At 50.1% G+C, this 15,231-nt stretch overlaps 1 protein-coding gene across 1 annotated transcript in view; it reads left to right on the top strand.

Moving 5' to 3' along the window:
• LOC125705308 (amyloid beta precursor protein binding family B member 2-like) overlaps window positions 1–15,231 on the top strand; it is a 44,565-nt gene that overhangs the window by 6,757 nt on the left and 22,577 nt on the right. The window contains 5 exon segments of the mRNA XM_048971800.1: window positions 4,429–4,655; window positions 7,026–7,088; window positions 7,477–7,562; window positions 7,670–7,730; window positions 13,845–13,991. Coding sequence (XP_048827757.1) covers window positions 4,429–4,655; window positions 7,026–7,088; window positions 7,477–7,562; window positions 7,670–7,730; window positions 13,845–13,991 — 584 coding nt within the window.

Genomic DNA, 15,231 nt, shown 5'->3' with positions numbered 1-15,231 from the left:
CTGCTGCGTGTCTGTGTATGTGTGTGTGTATCTCTATGTTTGTGTGTGTGTGTGTATTCCTCTGTTTGTGTGTGTGTGTGTGTGTGTATCACTCTGTTTGTGTGTGTGTGTGTGTGTGCGTGTGTACCCCTCTGTTTGTGTGGGTGTGTGTGTGTGTGTGTACCCCTCTGTTTGTGTGGGTGTGTGTGTGTATCCCTCTGTTTGTGTGTGTGTGTGTGTGTGTATCCCTCTGTTTGTGTGTGTGTGTGTGTGTGCGTGTGTACCCCTCTGTTTGTGTGGGTGTGTGTGTGTGTGTGTACCCCTCTGTTTGTGTGGGTGTGTGTGTGTATCCCTCTGTTTGTGTGTGTGTGTGTGTGTGCGTGTGTACCCCTCTGTTTGTGTGGGTGTGTGTGTGTGTGTGTGTGTACCTCTCTGTTTGTGTGTGTGTGTGTGTGTGTGTGTGTACCCCTCTGTTTGTGTGTGTGTGTGTGTGTGTGTGTGTATCCCTCTGTTTGTGTGTGTGTGTGTGTGCGTGTGTACCCCTCTGTTTGTGTGGGGTGTGTGTGTGCTGTGTGTACCCCTCTGTTTGTGTGGGTGTGTGTGTGTATCCCTCTGTTTGTGTGTGTGTGTATCCCTCTGTTTGTGTGTGTGTGTGTGTGCGTGTGTACCCCTCTGTTTGTGTGGGTGTGTGTGTGTGTGTGTGTACCTCTCTGTTTGTGTGTGTGTGTGTGTGTGTGTGTACCCCTCTGTTTGTGTGTGTGTGTGTGTATGTACCCCTCTGTTTGTGTGTGTGTGTGTGTGTGTGTGTGTGTACCTCTCTGTTTGTGTGTGTGTGTGTGTGTGTAACCCCTCTGTTTGTGTGTGTGTGTGTGTGTGTGTATTCCTCTGTTTCTGTGTGTGTATCCCTCTGTTTGTGTGTGTGTGTGTGTGTGTACCCCTCTGTTTGTGTGTGTGTGTGTGTATTCCTCTGTTTCTGTGTGTGTACCCCTCTGTTTGTGTGTGTGTGTGTACCCCTCTTTTTGTGTGTGTGTGTGTGTACCCCTCTTTGTGTGTGTGTGTGTGTGTACCCCTCTGTTTGTGTGTGTGTGTGCGTGTATCCCTCTGTTTGTGTGTGTGTGTGCTTGTATTCCTCTGTTTGTGTGTGTGCGCGTGTGTACCCCTCTGTGTGTGTGTGTGTGTGTATTCCTCTGTTTGTGTGTGTGTGTGTGTGCGTGTATACCCCTCTGTTTGTGTGTGTATGTATCCCGCTGTGTGTGTGTGTGTGTGTATCCCTCTGTTTGTGTGTTCGCACCCCGTACCTGCCAGTACCTGCACGGTTTATGTTCCCCCGTCTGCATTCCACTCCTCCCGGATGTTTCCCATGTGTTTGGAGTTCCTTTCATCCCAGATCTTGGCTCCGGCAGGGCGGTGCAGGTGGAGCGAGTGAGCGTTCTGCAGTCCTGCTGAATGGTGTAAGGGCAGGAGGTCCAGGAGAACTCTGGGGACATGAGGGGGTGGACTGTGTTAATCAGCCAGGCTGCTGTGAGCGGTGGGAGTTTGGGGGCTGGGGGGGGGGTGGGTAGGGAGGTTTCGTCACTCTCATAAGCCCAGCATGATGTTCCCCTTGTCCTAGGCGGGGGAATGATAACACAGGGTGTGAGCTCTCCTGCTGCTGACCATGCCACTGGGGGGCGCTTCACACCACCGACAGAGCCTTGGGGTCACATCCCTCCCACTTAGGTGTGGTGCTGCAAGTGTCTAATATGTGCAGGACTTTTTCTTCTCCTGGTGACTTGTGCATGATCTCTGTGGCCATCTTCTAAATGCTTAGTATGGGCTGGTACACCCTGGATGGGATGCCGGTCCATCACAGGGCACTGGGCTGGGGTTACACCCTGGACAGGATGCCGGTCCATCACAGGGCACGGGGCTGGGGTACACCCTGGACGGGATGCCGGTCCGTCACAGGGCACGGGGCTGGGGTACACCCTGGACGGGATGCCGGGTCCATCACAGGGCACAGGGCTGGGGTACACCCTGGATGGGATGCCAGTCCATCACAGGGCACTGGGCTGGAGTACACCCTGGACGGGATGCTGGTCCATCACAGGGCACGGGGCTGGGGTACACCCTGGACAGGATGCCGGTCCATCACAGGGCACTGGGCTGGGGTACATATTTGCAATTGAGAGACATTTATTAGCCTAACTGCATGTCTTTGGATTGGAGTACCCAGAAGAAACCCAGACAACACAGGAATAACATAGCAGAGGCGGGATTCGAACTCACAACCCTGGACACGTGAGGCGTCAGTGCCCCCTGTTGTGCTGGTGCGGCACGTTGGTCAGATTAGAGCCACTCATCATGGTTCTGACTCGATCTGGGGCTTTCTGCTGTGCGGCTCAATGGCAGTAATTTGTTGACCTTGTCAGGCCCCGTGGGGCGTGCTATGTTTATTACCCCGATCCTGTGGGGAAGGCGAAAGAGGGCCCTGTCTCCCATGGCGATGGGCACCGCCGCCTGCAGGTGCTTTCAGGTACTACACACACTGAAATGCGACACATAACGTTTGTAGTCATGTCATATATATCTGGTGAGCCTGGAGCCTATCCTCGGAAACACAGTGTGCAAGTTGGCGGGGGAGGGGAGCAGGACTTGCTCTATGTGACGCCAGTTCGTACCTCAACACTCAAACACAGCAGAAAATTCTGGAAAGCGGAGGACCTGCAATCTATGCAGGATGGGAACTAGACACAGACCTGGTGGTGTGAAGCATCTGACTGCAATCGTGAGGGAAGTGTGTGGCTTACAGGCTCGGTACCTGTGATCGGAAGGTCGCTGGTTTGAATCCCATATTGAGTAGAGTAACATATCTGCTTTGGGCCCTTGAGAATATAACTGATCACTCTTCCTGGAGATATGCAAAAGCCAATGTACAAATGGCAACATGAGCCTATGCGTGTTTGGGTTCGACTGAGTGAGCAGGCCTGAAAAAGGCAGATCGTTGATGTTTTAGATGGCTGACTGTCCCTGTTCTGCACACATCTCCAGTGGGTTAATGTCTGGTTTCTCTGGTGAAGACCTGGGCACAGATCTGCTTCCAAGACCACCCCTTGAAACAATGATTGCAGTGTGATCGGAAGGTCGCTATTTCAAATCCCAGGTTTGCAGTGATTTCATAATTGAAGCCTTTAGCCTTTAGTTTCTTCAGTTGCTGTCTGATCTGCGTTATTTAAATAAACAAAATGTGAAGAGCTTTGATCTGTTAGCACTTATCCCAGCAGATCAGTCAGGGAGAACATCATTCTGGTTCATGGAGATCATGACTGTCAGCCTCAGGGAAAGACCCTCGATCTCCCGGCACCGTGTCTGCCCTAACCCTCCATCTACCTTCCTAATCGATCTATCACTACATCCCTTCTGTCCAGCTTTTTCTAACCTCTCTGTAGTTCCTGCTGCTTGGGACATCAGCTGTCTTCACAGGTTATGTTTGGAGCTCAGTGGGTCAGCAAAAATACCTGTAATCGGAAGGTCGTTGGCTCAAATCCCAGGGCCCAGCATATTAATGCCGTCGTCGGGCCCCTGAGCAATTCCCTTAACCTCCCACTCCAGGGGCGCTGCACACTGTCTGACCCTGGGCTGTGACCCCCCCAAGCTTGATCTCATGTGTGTGTCTCATAGAGCAGGATTTGACAGGCAGAAAGCCAGTTTCCCCATGGAGATCAGAATACCTTTGGAAGTGCGAAAGCTGTGTATATATATATCCAGCTGGTTCCATTAATTAAATGAGTCCCCGCGGCTCCTCCACAGCCATGAATGTTGGTGGAAATGAGGCTGCTTTTGGTGTGTGTTTACGTATGAAGGAACCGCGTTAGTAGGCCTCTCGGCTACTGCAGGCTGCTGTCCTGCTTCGTACTCGGACGTATGCTGCCCTTGCCTCTTTCCAGAAGGGTTTGGTAAAATAATGCAGCTTCTCTTCTGACATCAGAAAACCCAGCCTTTAGCTATTTATAAAACATACCGAAGCCTTTAATTCTCTGCGCAACTGTCACCATAATTTAGCTGCTTTTAATTATTCAGCATGTGTTCGATTCGAGTTTGATGTGTTTATTATTAAAGCCGTTAAGCACGTTTTACGGGGGCTTTATATAAGTTAATTGCTGTCATTAATATTGATCGGTGAACGCATGGTACCCTTGAAGTATGTGTGCGTGACACCAGCACACACAACTTAGCGTGCTTTTGGGGGACATGTGTTCAGTAGGTGGTTGGGTTGAATCCCATGGTCACAGAGTAATCATATCACTGTTGGGCCGTTGAGCAACGCCCCTTAACCCCAATCACTCTGCATGCCGTCGGATGCTGATTGGCCTTGAGGTCTGGCCCAAACGCTAGAGTGTTGTGTCGAGCAAAAGTGTCTGCCGAAGCCTGTTCTTGCTGTTGATTCCTGCCCATCCTGGTGGTGCGCAGACGTCTGGAGTGAGCAGTCCTTCCAGACAGACCCAGACCTGCCCCCTGGATGGAAGAAGATCAACGACATGGCGGGAATCTACTACTGGCACATCCCCACGGGGGCCACGCAGTGGGAGAGACCCGGTGCTAGGCCAGGGTCCCCATCCCCGCTACCCCCCGGGCGGCAGGACGCCAGCAGGGCCTCCGTCAGCTCCCCCACCCCTTCGTCGAGTTCCGAGAACGAGGTGATTCCGCTTTTATCAGTGCTCCAGTGAAGAATGAAGATTCATAGACGATTATCAAGTGTGCATTCTGTTGGCGAGGGCTTCCGAGAGTACAGATGGCTCCATCTGAACATATTTTCCCCAAGAACGTTAAATGTAGATTCCCACCATTTGTGAGTGATAGGTTTTCTTGTCTCGTTTTAAAAGGAGATGAAAGACTTGGTCTGTCTCTGTGGCTTTGAAGTTCTCCTACTGACTCCTACAGAGTTTCTCTGATCAGTCACAGTGTCCCTGCCATTGCCTTGACCTCCACAGGGTATTACTGTGTTTTTCCGCCTTGACTTTTCAGTGAGTGCGGACAGAGCAAAGGAGGTAGGATGGTAGAAGAAGGTTAGATTCAGGCATGGCGCTGTGTTGTAGACGGACTGGCCAGTGTTCCCAGTGAGGCCTCACGGTTGATTTCCAGGCCACATATAAGAGGCAGGCTGGGTAGCAAGCAATTACTCACAAGGGAGATAGAGGTGATGTCGCTTGTTGGACTGTTGCATGCTGGGAGGCGGGACTCCCACCACAGACCATAATGAAGGCCATATCTCAGACCTTCATGGTTACTCTCCCCTGTGGGTTCCTCCACAAGCAGCAGAACAAGTGAAGTATTAGGTCCATTCAGGATGAATGTTCTCTTACTGTTATTTTTCCAGGTTTTTCAAAAACCGGTAGCTACCAGCTGTTGTTCCGCTTCAAATTAGAGTTTAATTATTAAATGCACAGCAGCAGCAGTGCGGCATGCAGCAGTGGTTGCCGGGAATGAAATGACCTGCTCCTTGTAGTAGTAATAAGTGAGATTACAGATAAATAAATGACAAACAAAAAATCAAACAGAATAAAGTAAGAGAAAAGTGTGAAGTGCAAATTTCCGATAGTAGCAACCTGACTGCCTGACGGCATTAGCTGTTACGCAGTGTTTCCATGGCAACAGTTCGCGGCTGGCATTCCAGGGGTCCTTGAGGACAGACCTAACTTTCTTGAGGCACCTGCTAGCGGAGATGTCCTGACTTCGTTGTTTGTTTCTACTCAGCAGTGTGGAAGTTCACCTTTTCTCCTTTAATCTGTGCCCCCCTCCATGGATGACAGCACTTCACGCATGCGGACGTGTTCTTTGGGGCCCCGCCCCGCCCTGGAAGCCCCGCCTCCGATAGCTCTGTGGAGCCTGTCCCACTGTCCTCCTCCGATGCCTCTGTGCCGTCATGTGGCTTCGTCAACAGCTGCTACTCGGTAAGCCCCTCCCACCTCACCGCGGCTCCAGGGATTGGATGAGTGAACAAATTGGGTTTTAGCAGAGACGTACATTTCACGTCCTGAAAGTTCAATTCAGTTCAATTCAATTCAGTCCAATTCAATTCACCTTTCACAACACAGTCGCCTCAGGGCACTGGTCATGTGCCTGTGGTGATGCATTACAACATAATTAAGATAGAAGAATGCAAAAACATGGAAAACAAAAGATAAAGAAACGAAAGAAAGAAAAACAGCTGACAACGGAGAAGAGGAAAAAAAAAACTCTGCAGCCCCCTACCCCCCCCCAGGTCATGCTAACGTTCCGGTTTGTCCCACAGCCCCGCTTGTCATCGTCACCCTCCATGGGGGAGCAGGAGAGTCAGAAACCCTGCAAGTGGATGGAGACAAGGTAGGCCCCACCCTCAGTGACCCCCCACCCCCCAGGGCAATGTGTCCCTTTTATCTGGGTTGGGGGGGGGGGGTTGTCCTACGATCTTAACTGTCACCCTGGCAGTTAGAGACACACATAACCCTACACACAGTTAACTGGACATTCTCCATCACCTTCCCAGAGAACAGCTTCCAGGTTGATGGTATCTCATCCACCTGACGTTCCTGCCCTTTTAAAAATTCCCAGTATCCTACTTTATGCACCTGGAGTGGGTAATATGAGGTGAGGAGTATAGATTTGCACTGGGGCACATGCAGGGGCGGGGCTATGGGGTAGAGGGGAAAAGCTGATGGGTTCCTGGAGGGCCCCCTCCCCTGTCACTCACCGATTCAAAACATATCATTGCCTAATGATACGGTTGACCCCTCTGTAAGAATTTTGCCCCCCCCCCCACCTACCCCATCTTGCGGCCCCTAGTATCACATCTGGTTCACTGTGAGCACTAACCCCCCCGCCACCCCCACCACAGAGAAACCACACATGAGAGGAAACAGCGCTAATGGCCTTCTGTTTGTTTCTCTCTCCCCCCCCCCCCCCATCTGGGTGCTCCCTCCCGATCTGGGTGCCCTCCCCTCATGTTGGTGTCCCCCCTCCCTGTCTGGTTGTCCCCCCCCCCATCTCGGTGTCTCCCTCCCTCGTCCGTTTGCATAAACTGTGTGTAGAAAAAGCCGTGGAGTGAATTTGCTCTGCTCAGTGGGGGAAAGATTGATAGTGAGGTCTGGAAGGCAAGTATCCATGCTGGTGTATGTGTGCACTTACACAGGCCGTACCGGGCCGGGCCGGACCGGGCCGCACCACAGCACGAGCATGGCCAGTCACCCCCGCACGCCCTCATCGTCCCACCCCTCACTCGTCGTTTTAAACCATCTTGCCATTATTCATGACTTCACGTACGTCCTTCTAGTGCCTTCCGTGTTGTGGCGGGAACTGAGGCTGTCAGTGTCGGGGGCCTTTGCTGGGCATGTTGTGTCTTCTTCCACATCCCTGCAAGCTGCTTCACAGAGATGGGTCTCGAGCTTCCACACCTTGCATGTCTGCGGGGAGGGGGGCAGTCATGACAGAGCGCATGCCGGGGTAGGGGCACTGATCCCCCATCGCCGCATCTCTCCACAGGACCTGCAGGAGGCGACGGTCCACCCCGACCCAAGCCTGAAGGAGTTCGAAGGCGCCACTTTGCGGTACGCCTCTCTCAAGCTGCGGTAAGTCCCCATCCAGCAGACTCTGAAAAAGCAGGGGCTTTTTTTGGTTCTGGTTCTGGTTCTAGTTCTGGCTCTGGTTCTGGTCCTAAGCCTGCTCTCTTCCCCAGGCATCCAGCCCCGGCAGATGAGGAGGACCCACGTGTGGTTAGCAGAAGCCCAGAAGCTAAGGTGAGCCAAAGACGTTCCCACCTTCTCCTAAAGCAGCCCCACGCCTAGCACCCCCTAGCGTGCCTTCCTGGATGGTTCCCGTCAGATTCAGAATGAACTCGGACCTTAACTCTGTGCCGGAATAGATTATGTCCCCCACCTCCCATCTGCTATTCCTTACTATCTCACTTCCATGTCTTCAACAAATTTTTAAGCTGCCACGCCTGTTTGTGCAAAATGTGTTATCATGCCATTCTAAAAACGCTGCCACCTGCTGTTAAACGTGAGAACCGCAAGCACAGTCCTGCTGCCGTTAATGTAATATCTGTAAAGTTTTAAGCTGTCCTTCAGCCATATGATGTTTCTTTTCCCCACCTAAACTTGTCCTCCCTGTTTACACTGCAGTTAATTACATCCAGATGGAAGTTTGATATCCGAAAGCTCTAATGAGGATGTATCAAACGAGGAACCAATTAATTGCTTCTCCACGTGGGTGGCTTGAGTTTTTAATTAAGGCTAATAGGTTGTGCATGGTGTGCGAATTCACAAACGCCTTCCCTGGAGAACAAGCCTCACAAATAAAAGCCCTTTGAAATTGCCATTTGGCATCGTCTGATATAGTCTGGCACTATTTGGCAAGATTTGGCAGCTTGTGGCGCAGGGAACAGGAAGCTCCGGGAATCTGGAACCTTCCCTGCCCACGTGGTGTAGCTGCATTCGACTGTAACCACTATGCCACCTTGTGTTTGGGACGGAACTGCATATGATGGTGCATGTTCATAAACCCAGTATTCGTGGACCGTGTGTCAATAACCATTAGCTGAGACACCGATAGAAATACAAAATAATCAGTATACTTCCTGTTAGCAAAGGGTGGGATGTATCGATTCTAAATTGTGTTGACAGTCTTTGAGAAATTGTGTTAGACGTGTCATTTGGCTTTTCAAAGCCAGCAGGGACATATATGATGAATCACAGATCAGTGCCTCCCTGGCCGGGATTAGTGTTAAAGGCCTTATTGTGCTGCAAGGCTGCCCCCTTCAGGTTGTCTGGAGCAGTGCACCCCGTTTCTCCACTGACTTAATAACAAACCAGTGTTAGATGTAAGAAAGTTCATTGAGAGAAAGCAAACACAAAACAACCCTCACACTCACTGGCAGTAATACAGTTTATATTGTATGAGTTTCACTGGACTTTGCTCAGCAGCAGTACAGTTTTGCACAGTGATGCATAGCCTCAGGACTGCGGCCAGTTTAAATGGAACAAAGGATCACACCTGTGAGATATCCAGCTGTATGAATGGGAAATCCTGTCAAGCTGATTGGTGTGAAAGTTTTTAAATTAGTAACCAATCATGGAAGGCTGCACAGGGCCGTTTATTCTGCGCTCCTCACTGCTCAAAGCACACGTGTTGCCCCCGAGGTTCGCCCCCCTGTTGGCCACAAACAGTCACTACGCTAAATATTCATCCATCCATCCATTTTCTAAACCGCTTACCCTACTGGGTCGCGGGATGCTAAATATTAAATTAACGTTTTCCTTATGTACAAGATGTTAGCCAGTTAGCTATCCGCAATCATCTGACTCTATTTGCTATCAGTGATCCAGGCTGCAGTCTGTGTGTCTGTTAGTGATTCAGGCTGCAGTCTGTGTGTCTGTCAATGATCCAGGCTGCTGTCTGTGTGTCTGTCAGTGATCCAGGCTGCTGTCTGTGTGTGTCAGTGATCCAGGCTGCAGTCTGTGTGTCTGTCAGTGATCCAGGCTGCAGTCTGTGTGTCCGTCAGTGATCCAGGCTGCAGTCTGTGTGTCCGTCAGTGATCCAGGCTGCAGTTTGTGTGTCTGTCAGTGATCCATGCTGCAGTCTATGTGTCTGTCAGTGATCCAGGCTGCAGTCTATGTGTCTGTCAGTGATCCAGGCTGCAGTCTGTGTGTCTGCCAGTGATCTAGGCTGCAGTAAATGAGCCTGCCTCCACTTTCCTGCTGTCCATCTGTGCAGCCTGTGTATGTGTTGGCTGCTGAGGCTGTGTTCTGTCAGGCTTCACCACCCCCCCACACGTGTTTCATCATACCTGCAGCTGCCTTAACTCTGAGACAGTGCTTGTTCCCCATGACAGTCCCGTACACACAGATTTACAGCAACTTCCAGACCTTCAGTGTGACCCTGTGCCGTTGTAGCCTTCCTCTACATCAGGCCGTCGTGCTGTGGTGGTACAGCACTGACAATCTGATGCAAGGTGTTATAAATGATGACGACATCCGTAGTAACACTACGGAGTTAATGTAAAATATATTAAAACAAGTGATGCATAATAAAGAAGGCAGTTATAATTTGGATTATGCAGGTTTTCATGAAACTTGTGCTTGCAATAAGACGTAACTTTGTCAGTTTGACAATTTACGAAATCTGGTTTGGTAAATTGATAATCCCACTAGTCATGTGACTATTGGTCACTTCCATTTCTGTTCAGCCATGGGACCAGAAAAGAAGAGGACTAGCTAAAGACAGACAGCGAATGACAGGACTACCTTATAACAGGCAGCCAATTACAGGACCAGCTAAAGACAGGCAGCCAATGACAGGACCAACTAAAGACAGACAGCGAATGACAGGACTACCTTATAACAGGCAGCCAATGACAGGACCAGCTAAAGACAGGCAGCCAATGACAGGTCCAACTAAAGACAGATAGCGAATGACAGGACCAGCTAAAGATGGGCAGCCAATGATAGCAGCAGCCAATGAAAGGACTAGCTTAGGACAGGCAGCCAATGACAGGACCAGCTAAAGACAAGCAGCCAATGAAAGGACCAGTTGAGAACGGAGGAGTTGACATTAAGAACTTCTCTGCTTTGGTCCACTCTCCCCTGCCCCTCAGAGCCCCTCATTACTGGGGGAGCTTATGCTGGATCAGAGGACTGGGCTGGATGGAGAGAGAAGACTAATCACTGCCCTCAGTGCCGATTACCCTCCTGTCAGGGCTGATCCTCCCCGCTGGTGTGGGGCAAAGGGCTCAGCCTCTGTGTTCAGATTAAGCGGCTAGATTGTTCTTTAGAAGGAGTGTTATGTCTCATAAACCAATTAAACCATAGATTAGTTACCATATAATTTCACTTGGCGTATAGAATTTTATTTCCGCTTTGAAGTGATAGCATAACAGACCCAAAGACGAACTTAGTCCTGTCAGAAGGCTGGGTTTATGAAGCTCTATATGCTGAATCTCTCTTTACATTTAATTTACTTAGCCGACATTTTTATCCAAAGCAATGTTCATTTTGTTGAGACAGCAGGGGAAGCCAGTCCCTGGAACAGCTGGGGTTAAGGGCCTCGCTCAGGGGCCCGAAGGTGACATCACTCTGCCGACCCTGGGATTTGAACCAGTGACCGCAAGCACAGCATATTGATCTATTGTTATACAGTAGATCATCGGAACTCGAACGCCTCTTAGCTCAACCAACTCGGACCTCAAACGGTTCGGTTGAGAAAACTCTAGGCATTGCTCAACCGAAAACTCATTTTATAAAACATGACAAAACAAAGCAGACCTTCTAAAACTTGTACAGACCGAGGCGCGTCTCTGATGGGCTGAGACAAAGTCAATTGGGCCTGTTGGGATGCTGATGCCTATGAATCGCTCTCAGTCTCGCGGTGCCTCTCGGCCGAGTTTGACGTGCAAAAGCTGTGTTCCGGTGTGAATTTACTTGTGCTTTACATACAGTTCATTTAGTGATACAGTAATCATTCCCCCTAAGAAAGTGAGCAGTGATGGCAGCAAACCAAACAGGAAAGTACTGAGAGCAACTGCAGAACTTAAAAAGGAAATTTGAAGGAGATTTGAAGATGGTGTATGTCTGTCCGCTCTCGCTTCGGAGTGTGGGATTCTCATTTATTTAATGTTTATCGCTTTTCTATGTGTGATTTTTGCATGCGTGCATTAGCTTTATATTGATTGTCAGTGCTTTCTATCATTAGTTAGGTATTTAGGCTTAAGTAGTCATTTGGGCGTCTGGGACGGATTAAATTCATTTATATTATTTCTTATTGGAAAATTCAACTTGGACCTCAACCAAACCACAACTCTACCAGCCTTCTGGAACGAATTAAGTTCATGCTCCAAGGTACCACTGGGTTTCATTCAGGGATGTTCTGGATTAGAATTGAAAGTAGGATAAAAAAGAATGTGATATATTCCTGTACAACTCACCTGAGCCGAGATCGCAGTCAGTACCAGGTGCCATTGCAGGGGTAGGCAGTCCTGATCCTGAAGTGCTGGTACCCAGCAGGTTTTCCATCCTGCCTGGTTTCTGATGAACCACACCTGACCACAAGCCGATAGGTAGGACAGAAAACCTGTCCCAAATCCCGGCTAACGCTGCTGTGCTATGAGGTTACGCAAGCCTTCTGCCTTAATCGCCATCTGGATTTTTCATGAGTCCCGGGGCCCCAGGGATGACATCATTTCCTGCAAGTTCCATGAGGTGCACTTAAATTCTAGGTCTGCACAGCGAGATCTGGAAAGTAACATAAATACTTGATGTTGAATTCTGGGGTAGATTTGGGGGGGGGGGGGGTGTTGTTGAGGGTGTCCCTTCTTGAACCTTAAACTTTGCAGTGTGTAGGCAGGTTTCCAAAAAGCTCAGGTGATTCTTAGGTGTTCAGAGTAGTTCACCTACATGTGGACACCAACCATCAAGGATTGGCTTCTCAAGAACTTGAAGACCTATCAAACCATATATTTCAGGGCTGTCTTTCGGCTGGGAGGGGCTCTCCCGGGAATTCTGGCCTGTGTGTAAGCAGGGAAATCCCATATCCGGAACTCCGTCGACATCACGGCCTGCCTTAAGAAGACACGGAGAACCGTCGTGGAGATATTATGCAAGTAATCAGCGACGTAGGAGAACCTCCAGGCCACACGAGGGCAGTGCAGCGTAGCTTTATCACGTCGTTTTCGGGGTTGCATGCAGTATGTGGATCTGTTCATTTGCGGTGAGTCTAAGGAGGCCTTTCAAGGGCTCAGCGGCCACAGAGGGACTTCTGTCTTTCAATTATTCATGATATATATTATGAAAAAGAAGAAAATGACAAGTCATATTTAAAGAACTGCGGATGTGAGTAAAGGGAGTTGGTAAGGCCACATTCACCGTGGGAGTTTGTTGCAGGGTCTGGATCTGATTGGCCACATGGGGGCAGGGTTTGGTCACAGTGCTGCCGGAGAGAGGAAGCGTTCATCTGCAAAGCTTGCTGTTACCTGTCCGCACGATGATCACTTGTATCTCAGTAGGTTATGGAATAAGTGCCTGTGTCCAGAAGGTCGTGTGTTTGAATCCCATGGCCAGCAGACTGACTGTATTACTGTTGGACCCGAACTGCTATGGAGGTGCTGGATGCTTCTCACTTGTACATCGCTTTGGATGAAAGGTTTTCCCTAAATGAATGCAACTTCTGACTTTCTGGATGCAGTTCTACCAAAGCAAAACCAATCCTTTCACGCTCCAGGTAGAGCCACTCAGGTGTTGCAGGGTGTGGAACAGGCCCTGAGCACCAGGCGCCTTTAGCTGGAGTATTTCTGTACAGAGCCCAAGGTCCGGCAGGCTGGTGACATGCCAAAGACAGTCAGGTCCTCCAGACTCTGCTCGCTGGGCTCTTAAAATGTACTTCTGGGTCTGGAATTAACTGCTACTCCAGAACACCATGTTTTCAGGCTGACGGGAAATTGTAACCAGACCAGGATCTCCTCTGTAGCGTGGAACTGCCAAAATTATAGTGTTTACTTCAAAGCAGTTTTCCCCCTTTATCTTAACGCTAAATTTCAGCCACGTTTGAGCAGCACGACCGGCGTCTTCGCCCTGTAGATGAGTTGGTCTCTGCCTGAGCACGTCCCCCTATTCCAAACTAGCTGCCTTCACCTGCTCACATTCATCCTTATTTCATTTTGATTGTAATAACAGAACTTTATTGTAGGGTTCCGGAGGGGGAGGACCGACAGCAGTGTGGATTTACGGGCTTGTTGTGGCTGCCTCTTGGTGTATTTATGCATACTTGCGGCTGTGTGGGGGTGTGATTGGCCGTGATTAATCCCTGATGTTGTGGTCCGTGTGTACTCGCGGTAACGATGCGACCCCTCCCTCTTCCCACAGAGCTTTGCTGTGCGCTCCCTGGGCTGGGTGGAGATGGCAGAGGACGACCTGGCACCGGGCAAGAGTAGTGTGGCCGTCAACAACTGCATCCGACAGCTGTCCTACTGCAAGAATGACATCCGGGACACTGTGGGCATCTGGGGGGAGGTGAGGACCCCAGCACTTAGCATTTTTACTGTTTTGATGGAATTGAGTTTCCCCTGGTGGGGATGTCAAAATAACAGGTTTTTATCACATTGTTGGGACATCTCTCCATAGTGTAATACATACATGAGCCACAGACATGCACACACACACACACACACACACACACACACAGGTTAGTATTAGGGGCACCAGCTTACTTGACTGTATGTTTTGTGACATCAGAGAGCCGAAGTACTTTGACAAAAAACCTGCACAAGCACGGGTGAGGTCATGTGACCTGCACACAGCCCGGGAGCCAGCGGTGTGGAGCCGTCCCACACATCAGCGTGGGGCCCCCTTGTGGTCACAAATGTGACCAGGCGACGAGACGGGATGGAACATGTGGCCAATCGGCCCATGGCAGCGTTTAGGTTATAGGTGTGGCTGGCGGCGAAAGATATTGGAAAAGCCCCCGGTCAGATAACACCTCCGTGACAAAGTGCGATTTGACATGGATCATCCTTTGTGGGGTGCGGCTCACCTTAAAAGGCTCAAGGCGAAAAGCCGCCTTGCGTTGGAGGGGGGGTGGGTTTGGGTGGGGCCCCTGGGCTTGCTCTTGGGACATATCCATTGAGGGTGGAATGGGGTAAGGTTAAAGGAAACGGGCTGTGTGGGGCAGCGAGTGTCCCCCGTTACCACCTAGTGCATTCTGGGAAAATTTCACAGAGCTCTGCAATGTGCGACTGCACAGAAACTGTTGAGATTGGACTAACCTGAAAGAATGTGCACTTGGGGAGGGATGGACTGTGAATACTGACCCCTCCCAGGTGTAAATCTCAGGCTGTGGCTCCCTGATGCAATGGCAATAAATCAGGGGAGGCCTAGGTGGTGGGCAGGGGGGTCCTGCGGAGGGCTGCTTACCCACAGAGGGGCTGGATGTTAACATCTCAGCCGTCTCCCCCCGAAACTGCCGTTATTCTTCCTTAAAAAGCCCCCCCCCCCCCCCCCCCCCCCCATTTCCCCAAGCAATGAAGAAGTTTAGCGGGAAATGGATTTAAGAGTAAAACCTCTTATTTTTTAATGAAAGAATTAAACGAAAAGGAAACAGCCAGACGTAGACATGTTCGGCGTTGCTAATGCGCTAACCTGTTAGTGTTCGGTGCTGTTAATGCACTAATCCGTTAACACTCGCCGCTGGTAAGGCGCTTATCTGTTATTTTCCATGCTAGTAATGTCCTAATCTGTTATGTTCCACACTGGA

This window comes from Brienomyrus brachyistius, chromosome 12 (genome assembly GCF_023856365.1).
Source record: "Brienomyrus brachyistius isolate T26 chromosome 12, BBRACH_0.4, whole genome shotgun sequence".
NCBI classification, from domain to species: domain Eukaryota; kingdom Metazoa; phylum Chordata; class Actinopteri; order Osteoglossiformes; family Mormyridae; genus Brienomyrus; species Brienomyrus brachyistius.
This window is presented reverse-complemented; position numbering and strand designations above follow the sequence as displayed.